Here is a 25,398-nt window from a genome sequence, read left to right as displayed (position 1 = left end):
GCAAAACTCTTGGTCTTATGTTTTAAAAAAATTGGTGTGGATCTCCTTTTAAGGTCGAGCCTGGGCAGTGCATGCACTGCTCTGCGAGGCATGCACTGGGACATGAAGCTCCTCCCACATTTTTCATTGGCCTGTGTCATTGTCCACTGTAAGCTGTGGCTGCTCATTGGTCAAAAGGTTTATTAGTCCCTCCTTAGTACCGCTGTGTCTCATTTTGTAGCCTCCCATGGCAACACCCCCTGTTACGTGTGTTGTTCCTCGGTAGGCTTTAATTACAGCCTCTGAGCACTATTTTCTCAAATGGCCTTGCCCGGTCTGCTGTTGCAGGCAGGACACTCTCTCCTAACGCTTTTTAAAATTTTTATAGCATGCATTTGCAGTGCAGTAGGTCTCGCATTTGCGAGAGTTTAAGGTATTAAAATTGTAAATGACAATCCCTTTTATCTGTTTTAAAAAAAAAAACACATAAATAAAAGGCATTGTCATTTACAATGCCAATAGCTCAAACTCTTGTAAATGCAAAACCTATTGCATTGCAAATGCTTGTTGTGTTGTTTTTTATTAATCTGTGTGTGTAACAAATGTCTTACACTCCTCTGTGTTAGACCTAAGGCTGCTTTCCTACACTACCACAAATAGAGCAATTCGGGTTTACATTGAGCACTGTACACTTCTGGGGTAATCTATGGACTCTGCGCACAATATGACCACTTAGTGGTGACCCATATACAGAGCCTGCGCACAATATGACCACTTAGTGGTGTCCCATATACAGAGCCAGCTTCCTACAGTGGGCAAATGGTAGCAGTCCTTCATTATAGACCTTTGAGACACTTCACTTTGTTGTAAATGTCCAACTTTTGATTAGCTATTGTGACTCCAGGTTTTGTTTTCTAGTGCTAAGTCATATCTTTTGTTTGGAATGTTAGCAGAATGTATGGGTGAATGATTTGTAGTCAACACTGTAGATGACATTATATTTGACGTGAACAACGCTGTCCATGCAGTAGCAACGTAATTAAAATATACTTCAAATCTCGTGAGTATGAATCACTGCTTGAAAATGCGCTCCTTTCACTTTCTTTGATGTACAGCACTTGCTCTTAAGTGATTGTGTTATTTGAATGACCAGTTCTCATTTCTGTTTTTATTTTTGTAGGAATGAATAAAATGGTGATTAACCATCTAGAGAAACTGTTTGTAACAAACGATGCTGCAACTATTTTAAGAGAGCTTGAGGTAAGCATGCAAACTTGTTTTCTGTGGTGGATGTTAATGCAATATGTGTTTTAATTGTTGTTAAGGAACAGTATTTCCCAAATGAGAGCTATTATAGGAAGGTTATACGACACCCAGTAAACATTTTCTCTCATCATCTTTGCTGGACATGGTTTTATAAAACCATGTGAAGTATGTCTGTATTTGCTTTTTGTTAGGGTCACTTGTATTCTCAGATAACATTATATATGTTAATTTTTTTTTTTTTTTTACAACCTGCACAGTCAATAATTCACAACAGCCCAGGTGATGATCCCCAGTAGAAGCAGAAGTTGACTCCTGTCGCTTTTATGTTATGTTCAGGAATTCTAAACACTGAAATAAACTACTGGCCTTTGCTTTCATTTAGCTCATAACAGTATAGTGATTACAGCTTTTCTTCCTCGAATAGGGAATAACTTCATGGTCCTGATATTGCCAGGTCCTTTTCCGATTATAGTGGGAGAACTGCTGACATTTTCCACTTGCTCACAAAAGGCAGAAAGTGTCATCACATTTCGGAGTAGATTCCGGCGTATTCAAGAGGAGCATTTTCCTATTGCAGCAGCGTGGGGCTGGTGGGAGCCATGCTGTGCTACTGACTGCAGCTGCTGCCTCATATAACATGGACTGGTATCCAAGGGCCTGTAAATAACTGGTTTGGACATTGCAGACCCAATAATTCCAAGACTGGATATGCTTGGAGTTGTGGGTGGCACAGTTCCGCACAGTGAGTGAAATTCGTCACTCGTAAGGAGGGCCTTAGTCATTGTTTTATGCTTCCAACAAAACTACACTTCTACAAACTCTCCATTTTTATTAGTACATACTACATGTAGTTGCTGAAGATTAAAAATGAGTTGTCATCTTCTCATGAGAGTAACTAGCATTGAAGCAAATAGGTTTGGTAAGCACGCGCTGTTTTTTTGCACCCCTATTGCGACCAGTTATGCATATGTGATCAGACAAAATGCAACAACGTCAGTGCAAGGCAGCAAGTGGACGCATTGGGCTAACCCGTTGCACCGTGCTTTATGCTGTGACCAGTAGATGGAAAATATGAATGCCAGTTGATCAGAAGCCCATGTATTTTTGTGTGTATTTTTATTCGGAATTTTTGGAGAATCGTCAGGCCATCGGAAATAGATAGAGTAGTTTGTGGCAAATAAACGTTAGCTTTTTTTGTATCTGGCAGTGAAGCGTGGAGAGTCTTTTGTAGTATGGTTTAAATGCTGCCACGAGAGCTGTGATGTGCCCATGTTGATTCCTATTTCCATTCACTTGAAGTTGCCTGTAGATGACAGCACCGTTTTCTTAATATACAGTAGCAAGTACAAATGCATGGACAGTATTTCAGAGGGTAAAAGATCACACATCTCGTATCTAGCGTGCTGTATTATCTTTGGTGAATCTAGGGAATGGCCCTATTGTGTAATTCATAAATTTGCCTCCACACCATCTTGTGGATAAATGAAAAATCTCAGAAGGCACAACAAATTGGGAAGTAAATCCATCTTAAGACATGAAACCACAGTGTCAAAAATTGGCCTGCCACCCTCCCAGTATTCCACTGTACTTGGCACACCAGCAGCCTTATTAAGTCGAGAACTGTTTAGTAATTCAGTAGGTTTATTGAGTTACTCTTCTACCCATGTGAGCCTTTTTTCCATCCTTTCCCAGAATATCGTTCTCATTCTTCCCCTGTCTCTTCTACACCTGTTATAGTTCTACTCTGTATTTTGGCTTCATGTGGTTAGTTCACTATAGACCTTGTTAGGTTTTCTGGATAAGCAGTAGATAAATGCGTTAGCATTTAGATTCACTTAATATTTTTTCTTCCTGTGCCTAATGTGAAAACACTTCAGTCACACATCTCAGAATGGTGCTGAAACGAGGCTATACTCAGTGGGGCCTACAACTCAAGAGAAACCTTGAAAGTAGGCAAAATGACCAGTAGAAAGGTAAAAACACATTGACATAACAGACGAGAAGACATCAGGAAACTAGATGTACATGGTGGCATGCCGGAGCACAACACAAAGCATAATGCTATTCACTAAGTGAAAAGGTTGACAACAGATGCTTCAGGTTTGTGTTTAACTCTACCACCATTGGCACCAAGAGTTGTATCCCCTAATGCCTCAAGTGGTTCTGCCTTGATGCAAGCGGTGAATGTTAGAGCCATACTGACACTCTCCATTTACAGTTGAGCGGTCCATCTGTTCCAGGAACCATTGCTGTGATTTCCTGCGCCTTTAACTAATTATTTTCAGCTCTTGTATTGTCCTCCTTTGTCTGGAACAGTGTATTGGCATAAATGTGGATGGGTCTTCACCCCTCCTCTACCCTCATTGCCATTTGCTTTTAACTCTTCTGGAACAGTTTGTTGTTTTGTACTGAAGAGTACTCACTACTTGCATATTAAAGCAATGCCAAACATACCTATGCGTCAACACTGCTATGTTGGTTTACATGTGACAGTGTTTGTTTACCAATGTTATTGCTTTTAACCTAGTGAGTTAGCTCAAATGTTTTTTTTTTTCTTGACTCCTTTACTTCCTCTGCAGGAAAAGATGCCTGTGCATTGTCTGTTTAAACACTACTGGTGCAGCATCGCTATGCAAGCTGCACTGTTTAATTGACTGTGGTCACTAAGGGCAAAGAAACTTAGTGATTGTAGAAAGCTGTCTCTCTATACAGAGAACTAAAATGAGATAGTGTGTAGAGTGTCCAGGTAAACCCCAAAGGAAAGATCAGAGGGTAGTGTTAAGCATGTATTACACAAAGGCAGTAAATGAGAGACACACTCAATTAAGAAATCCGACACCAATTTATAAAAAGAACACTTTTATATAAATTAGATATCGGAATCGGGTTAGCACTTTTCTACTTATGAATTTTTACAGTTTTCAGAAATGGACACTTGGGGCCTGATTGCAAATTTGGCGGTCCATCAGACAACCAAGCGTTGGTGGTGGTCGGGGAGCGCCGCACCAGTGGTCTGACTGCTTTGTTAACGAACACAGCGGTCGGACTGTGGGTGGACCATTACAGCCACCAGGGATCCGCGATCCCTGGAGTGGCGGTCTTGAGGCAGCAGTATGCTTGGCGGTGCTGCTGCGGCACCGCCAAGGATATTACAAGTTTTCTCACTGCAACCCTAACCACAGCTGTGAGACTGCATTTGTTAAGGTTGTGGTGAGAAAACATAGGTGCCTCATACTCCATGGGATGCATGCAGGGGGGGCATGGTGTGACCCCCTGTGTGCATGCCTGCCCAGTTCCTGCATGGCTTGGACTTAACAGTCCATGCCGTGCAGGAACTTGCTTTGGTGTTCCATTGCTTTGCCTTTTTGAAAGGCACCACTGTGGGAATGCCAAAGGACCATCCACCAGACAGAAAATTCGTAATATGGTGTGGGGGTGGTGGCGTGCCGCCCCGCTCCGGCATCTCCAAACTCTTAATCAGGCCGTTGATTCATTTTATGGACTGCCAGTGTTATCCTATAGAGGAAAAACATGTATTGCATTTGGGCACTTGTCAGCGACTTGTGGAACTGTTCTTCTTGACTTGAGTATAGTATGGGACATGATCCAGGGCCACATCAATAGGTCACCTTTGGAGGTTCTGGGGCATGTGGGTGCAGAGGTGTATCACTGCGTCAGGTGTTGCATTCACTTCAATGGGAGAACGGTCCGGTTACATAGAGGCTGCAAGCAGGTACGGGGGGTTGACCCTTGAGATTCTCGGGCACAAAGGGATACCTTTGATCTACTTCTTCGGGCTGTGGTGCTCTGGTGCAGGAGTCTCTTGTGGTTTGAGGGAGCCTTCATGAAGAGTCTGCAGGCTGCAACTGAAAGACCAGTCTGGGCTAACCGCAACGTGGACTTGACTCTTGTGTCTCTGGGGGCCCCATTGGCACGGTCACCTATCTTTTGATTCTGAAACGCTGGTGCATAGGGGCTTTGAGGAGTCGGTTGGCGGTGGTCACAGACTTGTGTCCTGGTCCTTGTTTTGCAGCAGAGGGGCAAACAGGAACGCAGGGCCAAGCTCTATGGGTCTTACTGTCCCCGAAGTCACTCGACATGCAGGTCGGTCTTCCTTCGCGTTGGTATCTGGGCACAACAAGCCTTGGCTGCTGCAAGGGATCTGGTACCTCAGGGATTGGTACTGTACAGCTTCGATCGGTCCTGGCATCCCCACACTCGGAGGGAGGATGGATCTGACCTGTAGGAGCACTGCTACCTCTTCCTGGTTGGCTGCTGTGTCTGTAGTCCCCATAGGCGGCAGGGCGACGTACCAGGTCTTACTTCTTTGGTGCCTGCGGCTGCAGGGGAGTAGCTCCTCTGCTCCTAGGAAGTTTCTCTGGCAATTGGCGAAGCACTGGCAGCCCTCCGGGTTTCCTGGAGTCTGCATTGCGGTAGGACGAGTCGGTAGTTCCACAAGGACTGGGTGCAGCTGGCAGAGTTGGCACCAAGTGAGTCGTGCTTCTCGGTTCTCAGGTCAGCAGTCTTCTCTGTCAACTTCTTATTTTGTGTTCTTTGAAATCTGAAGTCTTGGTGTCAGGGGGTCCTCTAAATACTCAATTATGGGGTGTTACAGGGAGTGAGGGGTAGCATCCAATAGGGTACGTATCCCTGGGGTCCCAACACCCCCTTAGATGACAACTTCCTGTGAGGAGTATGCATCACCGTGTCCCAGAATTCCTTATTCCACCACACAATATGGTGGAATTTCTAAAGTCGCGTTCACCGTCAGACTTGCTCACCCTAGAGGTGTGCCCAGTCTGGCAGTGTAACATGCCTCGTGCATAGCTAATTTTCCTTCCTGCCCTAGTGCCAGTTGACCCAGGGGGTCCTTTGTGAGAATCCTGACTTGCATTCCAAAAGGCGGTGGGGGTCTTTAAAGCCCCCTCCCTCAGAATGCTAATTTACCAGGTTTGCCTGGGGGAGGAAGTAGTAACACCTCTCCCCATAGAAGGCATTGTTCCTGACCTCCTGAGAGCCACGGCTCTCACCCTTGGGTGGGGGGGGTCAGAAACTTGTCTGTGGCATAAGGCTGGACTGAACCAGTCCGCTAGCACACTAAAGGGCTGGTAGGTTTTATGGGGACACCTCTAAGGTGCCCTCTTTGTGCATGTATTAACAAATCTTATGCTGCCATCAGTTTGGGTTCAGTAATAGATGTTTGATACCAAACTTCCTACTTTTAGTGAAGCCATCATGTAACTGGGGAACTTGTTTTCACCTTTGTGTTTTAACCATTGCCCAGCACATGCTTTTAAAATGGCTTCCCTGATCACTTGCACTATCCAGTAACGGAACTAGACATCACAGGGGCGTATCTGCTCATACAGATATATCCTCGCGTAAAATATAATGCACGCTGCCTTAGGGCTCAAAGGTCTGCTGTAGGGATGACTTTAATATATTAGATGCAGTGACTTCGGCATGACATAAAGGAGTGTTTCATGTCATGTTTGCACCATGTCACGCAGCATGCAATGGCAGCCAGTCTGTGTGGACTTGGTATGTGGATCCCTTGGGGTGGCGCAAGATATGCTACAGCCCTTAGGGACCCTCTTCAGTAGGCCTTCTATAGGTACCTGGCGTACCATTTTCTAGGGACTTACAGGGATGCTAAAGCCCTTAGCCAGTTGAAGCACAATTAGACTACCTTGTTTTAAGGAAGGAGCACTGGCACTGAGGTCTGGTTAGCAGACCTCTGTGCACTGTCTAAGTCGATAATCAGCATCTAGTACCCAAAGGAGGGCAGAAAATGGGTGGGGGTTCACGATATTTGGCACAAATCGAGCATATCTAGCAAAAAAATTGCCTTCAACATTCAATCAACAGACGAGCAAATAGAAAATAAACGCCTGCACACTGATCTTTTTATGGAGTGGGTTTTAAAGAGAAAAAGTTTTTCTTTTATTAGCAGTACGTGCACTATTTCAGTTGTACTATGGAAATGTGAAAATTAAGTTTTAAGGCATCTGCTGCACGTTGCTCAGTGCCACTTCAATTTGGGTTCCCAAAGAGGCCAATGCATTGAAGTTAGATGACCTTTGGGTTTTGGGATGCACCAATGTGGTTTAAAATATTAAGTAAGTGTTAAATTGTATCCCTTCAAGGTCCAGCATCCTGCAGCGAGAATGATTGTCATGGCTTCTCACATGCAAGAACAAGAAGTTGGTGATGGAACAAACTTTGTCCTGGTTTTTGCTGGTGCACTTCTCGAAATGGCAGAAGATCTGTTGAGAATGGGATTGTCTGTTTCAGAGGTTTGTATTTGTTTTACACTGACTACTTACATTTTAAGGTTCTTTCCCAGCTGGCTAACTCCTCACCAAAATGATTTATTTTCTGACTTGCTATTTCTTTGTACCCCGTGTTTACCCTCTTTGCATGTTAGATTTTGAAATCGCCAAGAAGTAGAATTTCAGAAGTTCAATTCGTGTAGGTCTCCAGTTAACGACACTCGGTGTGCTTACAAATATATAAACATGTTTGTATGCACTCTTCAACTTGTAGACTCACAAACTGTGCTTTCTTTCCGTTTAGTGCAAGGCAAACACAGCAGTCCTCCCTATCCATGTAAAGAGTAGTACAAACACAGTGCATTGGACATGAGTGATTGGATGTTCAGCAAATCCTGAAAGTGCCCTAGTTCATGGTTGGCCAACCTGAATATTCTGTGTGCATTACTACTTTGTATTGCAGAACCACCCCTGTAAAGGCTATTTTCAAGCTTTGTACCGGTTGAGAGTAATTTTCTACCGATTTTCTTCAACCATTCTTTTTCTTGCTGGCACTAGAAGTTGTGAGATGTTCAGCTGTTGAGTTCTAAGTAAGAGGGAGGTTTAGCACAGTTCACTGTTTAAACAAGCCTGTTGCAGATCTTGATTCCATGTCTCTTGTGCCTGGTTTTTCACTTTTCAATGAATTGAAAATACCTGCTTGCTAACAGCAAATCTGTTTTTGAGCCGTCTCTTTACTTAAATTTGCATGCACATTAGAGCAGAACCTTATGCCCATGGGAGAACATACAGGTGAATTTTGCACATCTGATATTGTGTAATGTTTGGAACGTTTGCTGGAGCAGTGGTGAGGCAAACACTTCCTCTGAACTACCTGGATCTCCGTTTTGCGCGGCAGCTCTCTCAGGGCATATTATAGTTCCCACCGCTTCAGCCACAGATCCTTTTTACCGAATTTGTTCAGGGGCCTATTAGAGTTCCCACCACTTTGCCGAAGGATACACATACTGAGACCCCATACTTGGCAATGTGCTTTCGTATATGCACATAGAACTGATTGGAATCTTAACTTTGGAGATACATACTTCACACGCCGTCGCCTTTACAGTTTTCACACAAGTCTACCCAATGATCGTCCTGACTATGTGCCTATTGGTTGTGGACAAATAAAATTCCACACAGATGAGCAAAATTTCGAGGAAAGAATTGTATTCTTGGGACGTTTGGGGGTACTGCAGCTTTACTCACAGAATTGGGAGGCAACTCGTCCTCTTAATTTAAGATTCGACAGTCCATTAGTTTTTGAGAGACTTTCTACCTGCTTTGATGTTTCCCAACTACGTGACATATAAGCCTTGAGGAGGTTACGTTCCAGTAACGAAACACGTATCGGCTGCCTGTTCCATTTTTTGGGGGATCCAAATACAGAAGAATTTTTAACCATCTTTGTATCATGTACTGTTAAAAAACACTGTACAGGCAATATTTGTGTGACATAAGATTAAACATCAAAGGAATCTCGCGTATTCGATTTTCTCTTCATATGGTTAAATATTGGTGCTGTTCACATGAGCAATTAGTAGTCGTGATTCCTTAAGCAGGTCATGACAGGGAACTAACTCCCTTAGAAGCACTTGCTTCTATGATAAACAAGCATTTGAGTGCCGAGGTACAACAGATTCCTCAATGGTGTGATTAGTGCAGTTGTCCCAAACTTTCCTTAGGCTGTCCTAACATCACAGCAAAGGGAGGGCATGAAACAACCACAGTCTGATTTAAGTCAATAAGCAGCTTTGACATAGATTGTTACGCATTTCCAATTTCTGTAGCTAGCTCCTGTTTTTTTTTATTGAGAAACTATCGACTTGTGTGTACTCTATACATTTCTAAATGGTAAATTTTGTACCCACATCCTAGGTCATAGAAGGGTATGAAAAGGCTTGCAAAAAAGCCCTAGAGATCCTCCCTGACCTGACCTGTTGCTCTGCGAAGAATCTTCGTGATCTTCAAGAAGTGTCATCTCTGCTGAAAACGTCTGTCATGAGCAAACAAAACGGCAATGAAGACTTTCTGTCCAAGCTTATTGGCGAAGCATGTGGTAAGTTATTTATTTATTTATATATATATATATATATATATATATATATATATATATATATATATATATACTAATGTCTGTCTGTCTTTTATGCATTACTACACCATTCATCCGATCGCCGTCAAGCTTTGGGAAGTTGTTGAGTACACTCCCGCGAAGGTTTCTGGCATACAATTTTTTTAAATATCGGCCCCCCAGGTCCCTCATAATCTTTCGAATACTGATGTACGCACAAGACGGAAAAACAAAAAATCGTGTATCCACAAGCACTTGAATAAATAAATAGAATTAAAACAGCATTCATCCGATCGCCAGGAAACTTTGGGAAGTTGTTGAGTACACTCCCGCGAAGGTTTCTGGCATAATTGTTTTTAAATATCGGCTCCCCAGGGCCCTCCATAATCTTTCGAATACTGATGTGCGCACCAGACGGAAAAACAAAAAATCGTGTATCCACAAGCACTCTAATAAATAAATACAATTAAAACGACACTTTGAAAAGTTTTCCATATTAAAATGAACAAGTTTCAATAAAAATTACACAATGTAAATTGAATGTTATCATAACGAGTTTCCTTGAATTTCATTTCTTCGGAGATCGCAGCAACGCGCGACGGGTAAGCTAGTTTTACTATAAAGTGAACAGCCAATTGTAAACAAATATGAACACTAAATTAATTTTAGACAATATAAATTAGACATCCTGGTTTCTGCTGTTTCAATTTGATGACCAACTGTGTGCACTCAAAGTTGCACAGTTAATACGTGTAGAAAACGCAACATCTATCCAAGTTACTAATATGCAGATAGTTTTATCATTTTGCTCTTATTGTTTTTTAATTAAGTGTTTGTTTGTCTTGTACTAAGTTTTTATTTGTTCATGGCTCACGCCGTTGGGTGGTCCAAATTAAAAATATGAGCATAAGGCAAACCTGTCCCAGTGAGGCCCTGCCATGTATAAAAGCACACCAGCCGTACAAGTTAAATATTTGTAAATCTGAAATAGGGAAATCTATTGCATCTAATGCTCTTTTTTTTATTGGGGGTGGTTTCTGTAATAAAATTGCATCACTGAAGCAATTGGTGAAGTTGGTTTGGTGCATTTCTATAAATGTAGTTACTTGACCTATTTTCTTTATTCTGTTTACCTTATGCCTTATCATTTCCACTCATTGTTGAGGTGCAGTTTTTGCAATACAAAGTTGCTGATGCATACTAATTTTTTCCTTCAGTTTCCATCCTTTCAGATTCTGGTAATTTCAATGTTGACAACGTCAGAGTGTGCAAAATTTTGGTGAGTTTTTCCTTCGTATTGCATTTCTTTTTCTTATTTTGTGCCATAATGTTAAAATGAATTGGTCTCAATTGCGAACTAATGTGCCTGTGCAATAGAATATCATAGGGCAGGGAAGTGACTTATGGTGTCAAAATTCACAAATTACGCCGTTAGCGTATGTATAACCTGCTGAGTAGCCAAATGGAAAGCCATTGACGAGTAATTGGTAGCTAGGGTCTGGTTGCATGTGCTACTGAATAATACAACTAAAGTAATGCAGTAAGGCCTTTATATGGGGAAGTCCATGTTTATTGTGCTGTTTTCATGGTTAACTGGATTCCTCACTCTTTTGAAGTGGACTGATGGAAATTGATGGCTCTCACACCAATTAATTCCCATATGTGCCTTTTCATTTATGGTCCTGTGTCTCAGACATGCAGGTTATAACAGTTTGTTGCTTAAACAGTTGTCAGAAAATATATGTTCTCTTGAATAAGTTTGGAGGAGATTTTAAGTTATAAAGCTTTAATAGAAGTTATGAAACCATGCCCTTTCTCCAAGAACACGGCCCTTTTAGAATTTCTTAAATAATGGATTACAATCATTTACTATGTTAGCTTGAATACAATACAAACTTATATATAGTGCTTTGATGTGTTTTTTTTAGGGCTCCGGGATGCTATCTTCATCTGTTTTGCATGGCATGGTATTCAAAAAAGAAACCGAAGGAGATGTAACCTCTGTTAAAGATGGCAAAATTGCAGTGTATTCGTGTGCTTTTGATGGAATGTTAACCGAAACCAAGGTAAGAAAATGAGTATCAGAATTATGTGCTAATGGCAGGGTGATTAGTATTTTCACTTTAGTCTGCACTAAGGCATGCAGTCTGCAATGGCAGATTGTATGAGGGTGCTGAGGGGTCTCTTAGGGTGGCACAATACATGCTACAGCCCTTAGGGACCCTCTTTAGCCTCCTTTACCTAGGTGTAAGGGATAGCATTTACAAGGTACTTACAGGGGGTCCTAAAGCTATTGCTAAACGGTGGAACAATTGTACAGTTTTAGGGAAGGAGAACTGGCACTGGTGTCCTGGATAGCAGACACCAAGTGCACTTCTGTCGAAATTGCATCAGATACCTGGCAAAAGTGAGGGTGACCATGTCAGAAAGGGGCACTTTCCCACATGCATCACCATAGTTCTAATAGCATCTATATTGATCTACCCACCGTATCACTCGGTACCATTGTGATCGGCAATCTCATTCTTCCTAACATGATATAGCTACTCCTTCCTTCATGGTGAAGAATTTTGAATGGGAATCCATTTCAGATGAAAAAAAATCCCCACCCCAATCCTGCTTCAGTAGATGGGTCTTTTGTAGGAGACCAATGTCACCTCATGGCTCCTGTAAATATTCTGAATAAGTAAAATGGGGGAAACATTGTTCCTTTTCCTTTGCAGATGTCCTTCATCCTTTTTTACCAAAAAGTTTCTCACTTTAGGGAATTTCGGTTAATTTCCCTTAATTTCTTTTCTCCTTTTTTTGTCTTAATGGTGTACTTGGGGAAGGTATTTTTTCTGCTTCTGTTATCACACTGATCGGTCTAAGCTTGGGAGGCGAATCAGCTAGTCTGCCCCTAAGAGTTTGTAGTAATCTGCCACTGTAGACTTGGATGTCGTGTCCCACCCGCTACGGTAAGCCCCGATCCAAATGTTGGTGTGAGAAGTGTTTCATTATCTTCTAGTAGGTCTGATGCTCTTCAAGCATTTCTTCCAGAGATTTGGATCCTACCAGTCGGGAAGTGCTGGTATTCTGGATCCTCTGGCCCACAGCACTGACGACTTGCTTAAGTCATGTGGGCATGACTTCATGTTTGCCCTTATGGAACCCAGCTCTTTTATTTCGTGCAAAAAGTGCTGCAGGAATTCTTGAGACGCAACTACCTCCCCCTAAGGTGTCAAACTGGGCTGGTAACTCTCCTTTTGGGGAATGCTTTAGTCAGTCTTTCGGTTCGGTCCCCTTTCTAGCTCTTGGACCCTTTTTAGACTTGTACATTTCCTTAACTGGTTGCTCTTTCTTGGTCATGGAAGCCACTATGTTCACCCTTACCTGATCTGTGTTACTGACAGTACTGATGTCACCCTGCCCAATCTTCTGTTCTTGGTTCTTTCTGCATGTCCCGTCTTCCTTCTGTCATTCTCTCATTAGCTTGATGGAGATGTGGGGGGGGGGGGTCCTCAACTGCCCTGATTCTCAGGGGGCTTCTGCATCTTTAAGAGCCATCTGCTTAGCATGAGTAGGCTCAGTTTGACCCGCTGAGGCCTCTCTGACAGTGCATTGGTATCTCTGATCTCGTATCAGATCTTCCGGACCTGGTCTCCGAGTTAAGCTCTCGGACCTCCCATGTTTTCTCTTACTTCCACAGGTATTGAGGCACTGCGGCTACTCCTGATTGTCCGAAGTGTTTGTTCAACGACTCCAATCGCCTCTGATTGTTTAAGGGTCAGATCGCTGTGGCCTATCCCTCCATCCCCTGTGGGGCCTGAGTCACCTCACGTTCCCTCTCTAGGGTGCTCTAGTTTGCTCTCTTGCTTCCAGTTAGCCCCTATTTCCTCCCTTCGCCATTTTGTTCTTCACTTAGGTCGTCGTCCTTCTATGCTCTTCAGAGTAGCACAGCACATTCTTCCATATCTGAGCCCATTGTCCTTTCATCCTTCACCGGGGCCTCATGTTACAATTTTATACCATCCTCTTTAGTGGAGATCACAAATGGCCCCTGCCACCACCCCAATACCAAAAGGACTGTACACTTTTACTGATTGGCCACCTTATGCCTCCGGTGGTCACTGCTTCCTTTGCCGAGCTCCACTGGCCATTGCTTTCTGGAGAGGGTCGAGCAGTCCACCCTGTTGCTCTTGATTGCTGCGTAGTGCTGAAGCAGTCTGTATCATGCTGCTCTGCTGCCACACAGCCTCACTGCAGTGGCCTCTGCTGCTATCATCGAGGAATTGCAGGTGTTTTACTGTGCCCTTTCTCGGCTGCTTAGCCTCCGACCACATCCCCCACTTAAACCCCCAAGATGGCAGCCCGCATAATCCAACTTCATCGCTCTCTGTAGGTTCTGTTAGCACGAGATTGCATCCCCTAAATGCCAACTGTTCCTCACTGTGGGCAGTGATTTCTGTCGGTGGACGATTCCTCTACTGAGGGGGATACATCTGGGCAATTCCCCTTTCAGGTCACATCCGCATTGCATTTTTTATTCATTTTTGAATACTAGTTTTACCATGAGCTCCCTGCAGAATTTCCTAGAAAACTATGTGGACCTACTGCTCAGGGAACTTTGTCGGTGGTGAGTTTCATATTTGTTAACATGTTTGTTTCATGGGCTCGCTCAGGGCAACACCCTGTAAGACTGCACAGCTCTGAACTGCGCAGACCGTCTTCTCAAATTGCATATAGGAAAATGCTTTTCTTATTCTAATTGTAGTTTATTTCCTACTTCTCACCAGACTGATCCATATGGAACTCCTCTATGTAGTACATCAATTTTATTGACATTTGGGTATGCTGTTTCTCTTTAGAATTCCAGGTGTGTTTAGTTCACTTCTGCACACAAATACACACCTATGCACTGCAACATCCAAGTTAGAAATCAGTTGCTGTGTGCCATCAGCAACATTGATAATCGGCGTCATGGAAAGCCTAAAACATTAGTTGTAGCTGTACCTTATGACGTGCATAATTTCTTATGACTTTTTGCGGTCAGTGCCAAGAAGCCACATTTAATAGGTCATTACGTAGCACACCTAGGCAGAATTCAACATTGACTTTTCTTTCTATTTGTGGGAATGTTACTGCTTGGATTCCGATTCCAAAGCAAAGGGCAAGGCTACTTGCCCTGCTCCCAAAACTAACTACAGCAAAATAAATAATCAAATGGGGTGAGTTTAGGAGTAACGACAGAAAAATGTAGGGGTTTTGTTTGCTTTTATAAATGAGAAAGGTGTGGTCATGGTAACCTGTCCTAACCCTTTTTAGAGTTTCATGTAGCTAGTATTAAGTATCGTATTTGATGTTTATTAAGTAACTGAACTGGCCTGGATACACTCCTTTAGAAGAAAATGTGTTTTTTAAAATTATGTTGAGGTTAGAGAACTAGTTTAGGAAAGTACCAGTGGGTGGAAAGCATTTTGGAAAATAATTTCTCAAATTGTATTTTTTATTTAAGGGCTTGACATTCTAAAATGATTACGTTTCTCTAAGCTGCTAAGATGACAATTCTATGACTGACAAGATTGATTCTGTGTTAAGACTATGCAGGAAATGTCATGGTTGATAGTCTTGGTCATGGGCGCTTCCTGTGTATCATTTTCATGTACTTATCTATTTTTTTATTTTCATGACATTTCTAATTATTTTTCATATACGTTTCTACTTTATTTTGCATCTGACCATGCAGATTGGTTCACTCCTCAATTTATTTATTTTATTTTTTATTTTGAAAGTTTTATATAGCGCGGACAAGATCCTTGCGGATATCCGAGCGCTTTACAAAGAGGAGTACCTGGGGACGCATAGTCAGACAGATAAATCAATAGGTCACATAGTATAAATGGTACAAATAGGTGGCTACAAGCCAACCTATGTACAATATAGTACAAATAAATGGCACACGTAAATGGCTACAAAGTTAATCATGTGGGAATCAGACAATTAATAAAAATGATTAAGGTTGAGTGAGAGAGTTCGACGGAAGGATGGAGGACCCGTTGGGCGGGGAGGTGTAGTTGTGTGAGGTGTTGCAGGGGCGACGAGGGTATTTGCTGCGTCTAAGAGCGGGGATTGACGCCCGGTTTGGGGCGTGTTGAGTGAGTGAGTCAGCCGGGTGGGTAGGGAATAAGTTGGGAGGGGAGGTGGGTGAGGGGTGTATGGGGTGTGTGGCGAGTAGTTCCTTGATGTTGTGTATGTCATCTTTGATCTGAGCAAGGGTGGCCATGATGTTGTCCACCGTGGGGTAGGTGGTGGAGGTGGGGGCGGCCGTCTGAGGGGAATGGCTGACCAGGAAATTTGTGTGCAGGTGGGAGCGTGGGCTGGTGTTCGAGGAGATGTGCGTAGTGTTGGTGTACGGGAGGGTGTTAGGGAGAAGGGATGTTTTGGGCGGGAGGGGTGTGTATGAGGTGGGGAGGGGGTTGGTGGTGTGAGTGAGGGCAATGATGGTAGGTGGGTGGGTCAGGGTGTATGCTGGGAGACTGATAGTCGAGGTGGGGGTGCAGGAAGGGTAATGGGGGCTGAGAGTAGGAGGGGAAATGGGATTGGGAGTGGTCATGTTGTGGGGAGGGGGAGTTATACTAAGAAAGGAAGTGAGAGAGTGATGGGGGGGATCCATGTTGCGATGATGGTTTAGGTGGGACTAGGAGAATGCACTATAGTGGTACACATGTGTAGGAAAAACAAAAACATACAGTAGGTTATACGGTGTAAGAATAGTACTAGTGATCAATCGGCGTATCCCAAATGTAAGAGTGTGCAGAGAAACATATACATACAATAGGTTACAATAGGTTATAGAGTACAACAGTGTCACTGGTGATCAACCAGATATATATATGGGGTAGTGCCACCATCAAGAATCCAAAATCCTAGAGAGCAGAAATGACATTAGTTAGCAACCAAGGTAAATGAAGTAGCATTGCATTACAAATGTTCGAAATACAGGTAGAAGAATAATACTGCGGTAAAAGGTATATGAGGTCGCAATCTGCGCATTACAAGTGTTCAACATACAGGTATAGGTACAATACTGCAAAACTAGGCAAACATTCTTTCAGATATGGTGTAGCAATCTGCATTACAAATGTTTAGAGTAAAGCTAGGAGTGTACTGCAATAATAAGCAGACATTCTTGCATATATGAGGTGGCATTCTGTGCATTACATATGTTCAGAGTATAGTTAAGAGAATAATAATACAATAATAGGCAGGCATTCTTTCACAAGAGGGTGTAGATACCTAACTGAGCCAAGTACTCAGTAGTTGTGATTAGTCTAGAGTGATTAATTCTTGGCGAGTGTTCAGATAAAGAAGAAAATGACTAATCCAGGATGTCCGCCCATGAGAGAGAATAGTCAAACATGTCCGCCAAATAGGTGGGATAGAGACATTAGTCCTCTGTTTGTTGCTGTTGCTTAGCTAGCATAGAAGAGCAGTATCCCCTCTCCTTCATGCATGCAGGGGAGGTGGAGATATTAGTCCTCTGTCTGCTGCTATTACTTTAAGCCTAGGGGGAGGAGTTTCACTTTCTATCCGAGCCAGCAATGCTCCAGCTATCTGGGAGGAATGCTTATCTCTGTGTGGGGGAGTTAAATTGAGGAGCCTCGTGGACGGAGGTACCGTGGGGGGGGGGGGGGGATTTATTGTTACAGGTTTATGGCTCCAGCCATTTTGGACAGAGGAGGTAGTTTAAAAGTGAGCAGGCGGGTAGGAGAAATACAAATACCTCAAGTCTCTGTGTGCCCCCTGAGTCCGACCGTAGAGTCTTTCAGAAGCAATGCATTATTCCACAAAGTGTCTCAGTCCCTTCCGATTTGCTAAAATTTGTGAATTGCTTGTGATTGAACTCCACAGATTAGATCAGATCATGGCTCCAAGCCTGTATCACCATGAGACGCAGCATAGGTAATCACCCGGTATCTAACTAAGCCGATGGGGGCAGGCTTCAGTCTTCTGTCGCAGAACCGCTCCCGTTGTTGGTCTCAGGGCTCTCCTCAGTCGCTCCCCTGGGCAGCGGCGGCGCAATACCCTCCGGGCGCATCCATCTCCTGAGCCCGTGTCCTGTCTCCGGTGCTGCGGTGTGGGGGGGGGGGGAGGAGGAGGAGGAGGTGGGGGGGGGGGACTGCTCCTTCGTAGCAGCCGGCGTCCTCCACCGTGGAGCGGACGGTGGGGGGGCCACTTTCAATCCTCTGGCTTTCGCTGTAGCTCCTCTGCTGCGGCTTTACTTAGCCCTCCGTAGCCTCTGAGACTCACTGCGTCTCACTGCGGTGGAGCGGGCGGGCGGTTCCGGCTCAGCAGGCTCACGGAGCTTTAGCCGCCTCTGTGCAGGGGGGTGCCCTCCTATGCTGCCGAGGGTGCCCACCGATGCTGCCGTGTATGCCTTTGGGCTTCCTTTGCAGCCTAGGGAATAAAATACTTTAATCTCTTATCATACAACTCTCTATAGGATCCCTTTCTGCAATGGAGTACTTGCTTGTGACAGTGTCTCGTACATCTATGATATGAGATTTGTGGATCCCAATTTAACAAAACAGAATCCTATATTACTGTTTTGATGGTCACAACTTATTAAAACGGTGTACCACCTTAGATGATGAGAATCACATTGCAGTAGAACGCCTATGGCACATTCCATGCTAAGTTGTCTAGAGGTGTACACCTCCCCCTGCCCCAATGAATGAGTTGTGACATCTATCCACTATTTAAGGGGCGCTAAGATTCCCACTAATGCCCAGATTTTAAATTGTCATTGTAAAAGTGCTTAGCTTTAATGACTGGTTGTCCTTTCATTTCAAATAATTTTGGAAGGTGTTCTACTTAACCACTGATCTCCCTTCCACCCCCCCCCCATTCTCCAAAATGACAGAAGTGGAGTTGGATGGTTCCAGTAATTCGGCTAATTTACAGTAACGGACACGCACATTGGAAGACTTTGTACAAGCAAGAAATCATATTCTAACTTCTTAGTGGTTTTTTTTATTGTACCTTTACTGAATTGTAACAAAGTACTTTTAACTTGGCACTTACAACAAAACTGATATTCTTTTTAAAGGGTACCGTGCTTATTAAGAATGCAGATGAACTTATGAATTTTAGCAAAGGAGAGGAGAATCTCATGGAGTTACAAGTGAAGGCAATTGCTGATGCAGGTGCAAACATAATTGTAACCGGAGGAAAGGTTGCTGACATGGCTCTCCATTATGCAAATAAATACAATCTCATGGTTGTGCGGTAAGTCTGAGAAAGGAGATTTGTATTTTTTTTATCATTGTTTTTGTAATACACCTTGAATGCATCTTAACGCACCAGTACAGCCACTTAGACCCTCGTTCTCTCTTAATTTGAAGGCAGCAGCATACTGGTTGTAGGCCTACCAGAATTCCATATTTTAACCCTGCTTCTGTGTCAAAAAGCAGCAGCTAGTATAGCAGCTGTACAGAAAGCAGCTATACAGAAACTGATTACAAAAACCTGCACCACATTGACTTTGATGCGTAACCGAGTTTTCAAATGCATGCAAAAAATCTTGCACCAACATTGTCCTACATAGAGAGGTCTGCATTAGATCCGATCTAGTATGGCATCCTTCTGCTGGGTAAACCTCTAGCTAGACCGCCGCCATATTAATGGTTTTATTGAAGCTGGTCATCTAGTGTCTAACCCTGTACAGCTACGACCTGGGACCTTCAAGGGAAATGCACCAAAACCCCAGTACTATCCTAAAGCCCTATAGCTTCTACATTTGGCAAAAGACTTACAGTTCTAATAACTTTTTCATTGTAGTCACTTTGACGGAACAAAGTTTTCAACATTGTAGCTTGCGTGGAACTAACACAGAGCTCCGCATGTGAAGAAAAGTGTATGCATTTCTTGTCTATGCCTTAAAATTGGTTATCTTAATCAATGGCGGCCATGAGTGGGACATAGCAACATTAGGAAACTCTAAGAAACACAGATACACTCCAAAAGCCTGCAAGCCAATGTCGAGAATGGCCAAATTGGTTCCTCGGCTGGCATAAATAGCACAAATCTGGACTTTTTTTTAAAGTATATACTTCAGGATGGGGCACTCAGAGTGCGAAAGTCTTCAGTCAGCGGGGAACATCTAAATGCACATCTGTACCAGCACCTCTTAGCATAACCTTGCATTCCACTTTGAACTTCGATTTTTTTGGGGAGTTTTTTTTTAATTTTTTGTGCAAAATGATATGTCATCCCCATTTAAAGGGTGTGTAAGAGGAAAGATATACACTCCTTCTTTTTCTGACTCCGAATTATTAATGGACAGACTAGAAACCTGCTAGTTGACCTTGTTTAACATGCAAGGGCAATTTTGGTAGGTCAGTTAATGTGCAGAAGTCTAAAGGCAGAGCCTGTCATGTTCTCCTTAATATAAATTTTACTTTCCATCCAATTATTTCTTTATATATAACCCTGTGTTTCCCCTTTTTTAGGTTGAACTCCAAATGGGATCTGAGAAGACTGTGCAAAACAGTTGGTGCTGTAGCCCTACCCAGAATGGTATGTTTTTAGATATTAACACTTAGATTGGTACATTTAGATTGTGCTTCAAAATGTGTAACTGTTCACCTGGTAAATAATGTTTGCATATTTATTCATGTCATTTGAGCACACATGTTGCATTAGAATGTTTGAAGGTATGAAGGCTCTCATAGGGTCTATGACCTCCAAACAGAAGGATCTGTTTACTTGGTTTTTGGTCACTGTTTCCACAGACACTAAGGTCCAATAGGCAGCATAGGCACCTGACTGGGGAAGTCCATTAATTGAGAAACCACTTGTTTTGGGGGGGGGGTTCCAGTTATGCACCTTCAACTCCATACTGTACAGTTCAAACACGATTAGGTGCAGGTTGTTTCTTTTTCTTTCTGGAGCATTTTATCTGACATGCTCGCCAGTGTTGTGCACTTTTGAGTCTCCAATAAGGCTTTTTCGGCTTTTTGTACTCCTTCTCGTGCTTTGAACGAAGTGTCTCTGCATCGGTATGTGCTGAAGGAATAGTGGGCTCTTGTCCCGTGGCTCAGCTTGACCTTTCAGACTTTGTGCTGAAGGAACAGTGAGCTCTTGTCCCATGATTCAGCTTGACCTTGCAGACTTTGCACATAACTGACTTTTTTCCCCCAAGTGGTAGACTGCTACTCTCCTGTGTCGCCATGGCACTGCAAAAAGTCATCACCTTCATTTCCGGGTGTACATGTTATTCCTGGCAGGTGTGCATCTCCTGACTGCCTTATCTACAAATGCATCAGTGGGGCACTTTGTTGCTAAAAGTAGGGTATTTTAAAAGTTTAAATGGCCCCTATTTATATGGTTTGTATGTTCGCTCATGCAGGGACAGAGTATGCTTACTCTTCACCCTTATGTGGCCTTGTGTTTTTTTTTTACAATGGACCCTGATCTGCCTCTTGTAATAGAAACTGCAGGAACTTTTAATCTTGACCTCAACTGATTAGTGCCTTGACCATGTTCTGGGTTTTGTGTCCGCAGACCCGATGTGGTAGACAGAAGCACACCACTCCCTCAACCAATGGTAGGGAAGAAAACAGCCAAGATATATGAAATTAACTGTTTCAAGCTCACACTGCACCTTTTCTAAAGGTTTTATCTCAAACTGTTGAACATATTTAATCCATATCCCAAAAAGGCATTTTTTTAATAAAGCTCTGCTTTTATGCCAAGTATGCCAACATCCTTTGTTTTTGCTGTAGGTACAAGCAAAATTGCCTATGGGATCTATATTGGGGAACAATGTCCCCCTCCTGCCCCTTTCTTTTAAACACCCCTCCACCACCACCACCATCCTCCCCCTGTCTTTTGTATGTCTGTGCTAGCCAAAATTCTGCAGAGCGCTGCGCAGGGATAAAGACGACAAATGATAGGAGAGGTACCTGGTTTATGGACGATTAATGCATTGTGATATAGTACCTATTTAAAGAGGTGCGTCTTCAACTCTCTCGCTTAAATTGTCTTCCCTTGCACGGATATTGGCTTTCCGTACTGTAGGTGAATATTTTAAATGATTTCCAAGGTTTGCGTAAATCCGTCCATGGGTTCAGAAGTTATAGGAGGGTGAGGGGTCTTCTCAATGGAACGTGTGGCTAAACCATAACTTCATAGTGGTTATTGCAATTGTAAGATAAAGATTTTCTTTATATACTATAAGTCTCACAAACCAAGTCCACTCACTGCTGTTAACCTGCACAGTATGGGTGTCTCCATACATTGGAGTACATTTTTGTATGCACACGTAGAAACTTCCAACAGCCTGTCATTGAAAGACATCCTGGAGTGCTTATAGCCATATATTTTCACTGAAAAAAACAAAGGTTAAAGTTACATTCGGGTATAATATCTTACTTTACAAAACAAAACGCTTAGAAATTCACTGTGCTCTGCGTGGGGTTAGCCGTGCGCAGCATGGGTATTTGTATCAATCCTGTCCACTTCTTCTACATTCCTTTCTTCCCCAACCAAACACGTTTCAAGATTTTAAAGATTCCCTTCATAGCTGTTACTGTAGTTGAATCCTTTTGGACCGGCCTGAGTGCTAGTAATCCTCCCTGTGCTGCCCACCAATCCCCAAGGATTTGCTTAACTCTGTGGTTCACCATAGGAACTGTGGCTTTGTGGGATGCAAAACCTCTTTTAGGTGACTTTTCATGAGCATTTGTCCTCCTTGCTCTGCTTCTTGGGCCCAGTCACCAGTCTCATAGCGCCTTTCTCCATCAGTCCCAGTTCTGGAAAATCCTAAAACAGAATTATTACTTCCCTTTGCTGTGACTTACTTCGGTTCCTTACCCATTTCTACCTCATTAGGTGTCCTTATACTCCTTGGAGGGAACTGTTTGGAATGGGAAACTTCACTATAAATGTAGTTTTAGGAGGACTGGACGGTTATGATACAGTAGTAAAAGTGTTCTATATACCTCTGTGGTATATGATGTTCTGACGGTCTATTTACTAGCAGTTCCAAGATCTGATCTGCTGAGATGAGCAAGGAATCCTGCTTGTGCTAGACTATCACATCAGAAACCAGCATTGGCATAGCCAATAGGTCTCGCTTGTGGGACCTTAAAAGTATTTAGTTTTGCAGCACAATATCCGATTATGCAACAAGGCTATTGTGCTGCAAAACTAAATACTTCTAAGGTCCCACAAGCGAGACCTATTGGCTATGCCAATGCTTGTTATATAGTGCGGACAACAGTAGTGATACATGAAGCAAAAATTACAAGTGAGCATGTTACAAAAGCAAACGTTACGTTACATTAGACAATAGTGACAGTTGTGCAAGTATCAAGAGCAAACAAAATACAAGAGGTAGCAAACGATATGTTCTTAGAGGAAACCAGCTTCTCTGCATTGCTGGGTGGGGGGGTGGGCGGGGGAGCAGCAGGCAGATGCGAGTGGAGCGCGCACTGGAGAGGGAGGGGGTGGGAGGACTAGGCAGCGGGAGAGAGGGAGAAAGGAGCGCGAGAGCCCAAGGCAATGGCGGCAGCAGAAGAGCGAGGGAGGCGTTTTTTTATATAGTGCGGACAACAGTAGTGATACATGAAGCAAAAATTACAAGTGAGCATGTTACAAAAGCAAACGTTACGTTACATGAGGCAATAGTGACAGTTGTGCAAGTATCAAGAGCAACAAAATACAAGAGGTAGCAAACGATATGCAATAGCATATCTGAGGGAACACGGCCTGGGGGAAGCTGGCTGGGGAGCGGGAGGAGAAAAGAAAGGAAGGCTGTGTGCGGCGTAATTAGGGGAGGAGAAGCCGCAGAGCGCACGCTGGGCGAAGCCCTTTGATGTGCTGTGCGGCAAATGGAGGGAGGCTGATGCGCGTTCATGTTTGAACACGTGGTTCACATGAACTTCATGAAAACGCCAGCAAAAAGCTGGTGGTTTCATGATGTTTTCGCCGCTTGAATTCTCGCTCCGCTCGATGCGCATGCGCGCATCGATAGGTCGCGAGACCTAAAAAACACTCTGGCACAAATATAAAGTATACTTTTATGCAGTAAAAAGTTACTACGCAGTGACAAGTAACTTTTTATGTCCAGGATGTTATGGCTAATTAAATCACTGTTTTTACAGACTGCACCAACGCCAGAAGAAATGGGTCATTGTGATAGCGTTTACCTGTCGGAGGTTGGGGACACCCAAGTCGTAGTCTTTAAACATGGTAAGTCTGTCTTTTCAGTTACATGAGTCACTGACATTCGTAGAGAGTGACAAAAGGAAAATGTTTGGCTGCATAGTGAAGTAGTCATTAAGACTCACCTGCTCCTTTCTGAGAAAGCGCCTGAGTGACTCTAACTTGATTAAAAGGACTTCTACCTTCAATTAGTTAAAAAAAAAATGGAGCTAGAGTCTCTTGGGCACTGATCGAGGCAAAAAAGCATCAAAACTGAATTTTCTGTCAAAAACCCACAAAAAGCCAAGTGTCCTAGGATTCAGCTCAGAGTGAAAAGGCACACTGCCTCTGTGACCCTCCAGCTGCCATAATCCTTAAAGTAAGAGTTTGATTATCTTTCATGTTGTCGGCCCAAACATGGAGCGCAATTTTCTGCTTTTATGTTTTTCCATATAAAAATGCTTAAAAGGTATGAGTTGGTTTACTTTGTTATGGAAAAACAAAGATCTTTAACTGTTGCAGGTTAGCATGTTTTTTAGCATAAACTATTTTCTAAATTGGAAATGTAAGTGTCTGCTGGGGTCCCACACAACAGAAATATTGAATTATTCACAATTTCAAAGATGATACATGTGCATACAAACAATGATTGCCATTTATTGTTTCCTCATAAATGTATGTTCAATGCATGTGTGGCTGTGGAGACACATACTTTGCATAAGTGCGCCATCTAGTGTTGGGCTCGGATGATTATAATTCGTTTTTCTTTGAAGAACTATTTTCACGTCGTGAGGCAGTGACTCCTCCCTTAACTCTGCGCATGGGCATCGATTCCATTGTTAGATTCTTTTTTTCAGCTGACTGGGTCGGGTGTACTTTTTTGCGCTCCGGTTCGAGGATGTTTTCGGCCTCCGGTTCCGTTAGCTAGTTCGACGATATTGTTTCCATCGGGTAGTTTATTGTCCGTATCGAGACATTTCAACAGTTTGTGATTGTCAGATTTCTTCCTCAGCCTACGGACCACGCCCAACTCGATTGTTTTCCACTCTTAACGGTGCTCCAAGAAAATGTGCTGTTAATGGACCGCACTCCGTTTCGCTTTTGTTCACAGGGACACTCCAAATATCCTCATACAGATCTTCACGCGGTCTGTAACTTATGCCTCTCGCCCGATCATCAGGAAAGTATTTGTGAGTCTTGTAAATCTTTCTGGTCGAAGTAAACTCTTCGCGACCGATGTGCGCATCGTCTAGAGATGCAGCTTAGAAACACCGACAACACGCCAGACATCTTCAGTCTGCGAGGGGAACGAGATGAAGAAGCGTCCGCAGCCCAAGAAGAATCCATCTCGATACACTGTTCCGACTCCGAACAAGATTTGGAAATGGTGGAATCCTTCCAAGATCGTCTGATAGTGATTTCATCCGCCCCTGATCAGAACATTTTTTTTAAAATCACTGCCCACTGATAAAACTTCTCACGGGCCGCCACTGCATGAAAGCCATGGCGTGAACCAAAAAATACCTTCAGTAGCTCCGCCCTCTAGCTCTGCACACAAAGATCAGCTTTTAGCAGGAGCCT

General features: G+C 43.2%; 1 protein-coding gene across 3 annotated transcripts in view; it reads left to right on the top strand.

The window, feature by feature from the left end:
- The window catches only part of CCT8 (chaperonin containing TCP1 subunit 8), a 64,811-nt gene that overhangs the window by 25,382 nt on the left and 14,031 nt on the right, over nt 1–25,398 (top strand). For all 3 annotated transcript variants that reach the window (XM_078658383.1, XM_078658382.1, XM_078658381.1), the window contains exons 3-10: nt 1,160–1,239; nt 7,392–7,541; nt 9,435–9,615; nt 10,848–10,909; nt 11,559–11,696; nt 18,719–18,897; nt 20,121–20,187; nt 23,778–23,865. In XM_078658383.1, coding sequence (XP_078514509.1) covers nt 1,160–1,239; nt 7,392–7,541; nt 9,435–9,615; nt 10,848–10,909; nt 11,559–11,696; nt 18,719–18,897; nt 20,121–20,187; nt 23,778–23,865 — 945 coding nt within the window. The remainder of the gene's footprint in view (nt 1–1,159; nt 1,240–7,391; nt 7,542–9,434; nt 9,616–10,847; nt 10,910–11,558; nt 11,697–18,718; nt 18,898–20,120; nt 20,188–23,777; nt 23,866–25,398) is intronic.

Source organism: Lissotriton helveticus, chromosome 8, assembly GCF_964261635.1.
Source record: "Lissotriton helveticus chromosome 8, aLisHel1.1, whole genome shotgun sequence".
In the NCBI taxonomy this organism is placed as follows: Eukaryota; Metazoa; Chordata; class Amphibia; order Caudata; family Salamandridae; genus Lissotriton; species Lissotriton helveticus.
This window is presented reverse-complemented; position numbering and strand designations above follow the sequence as displayed.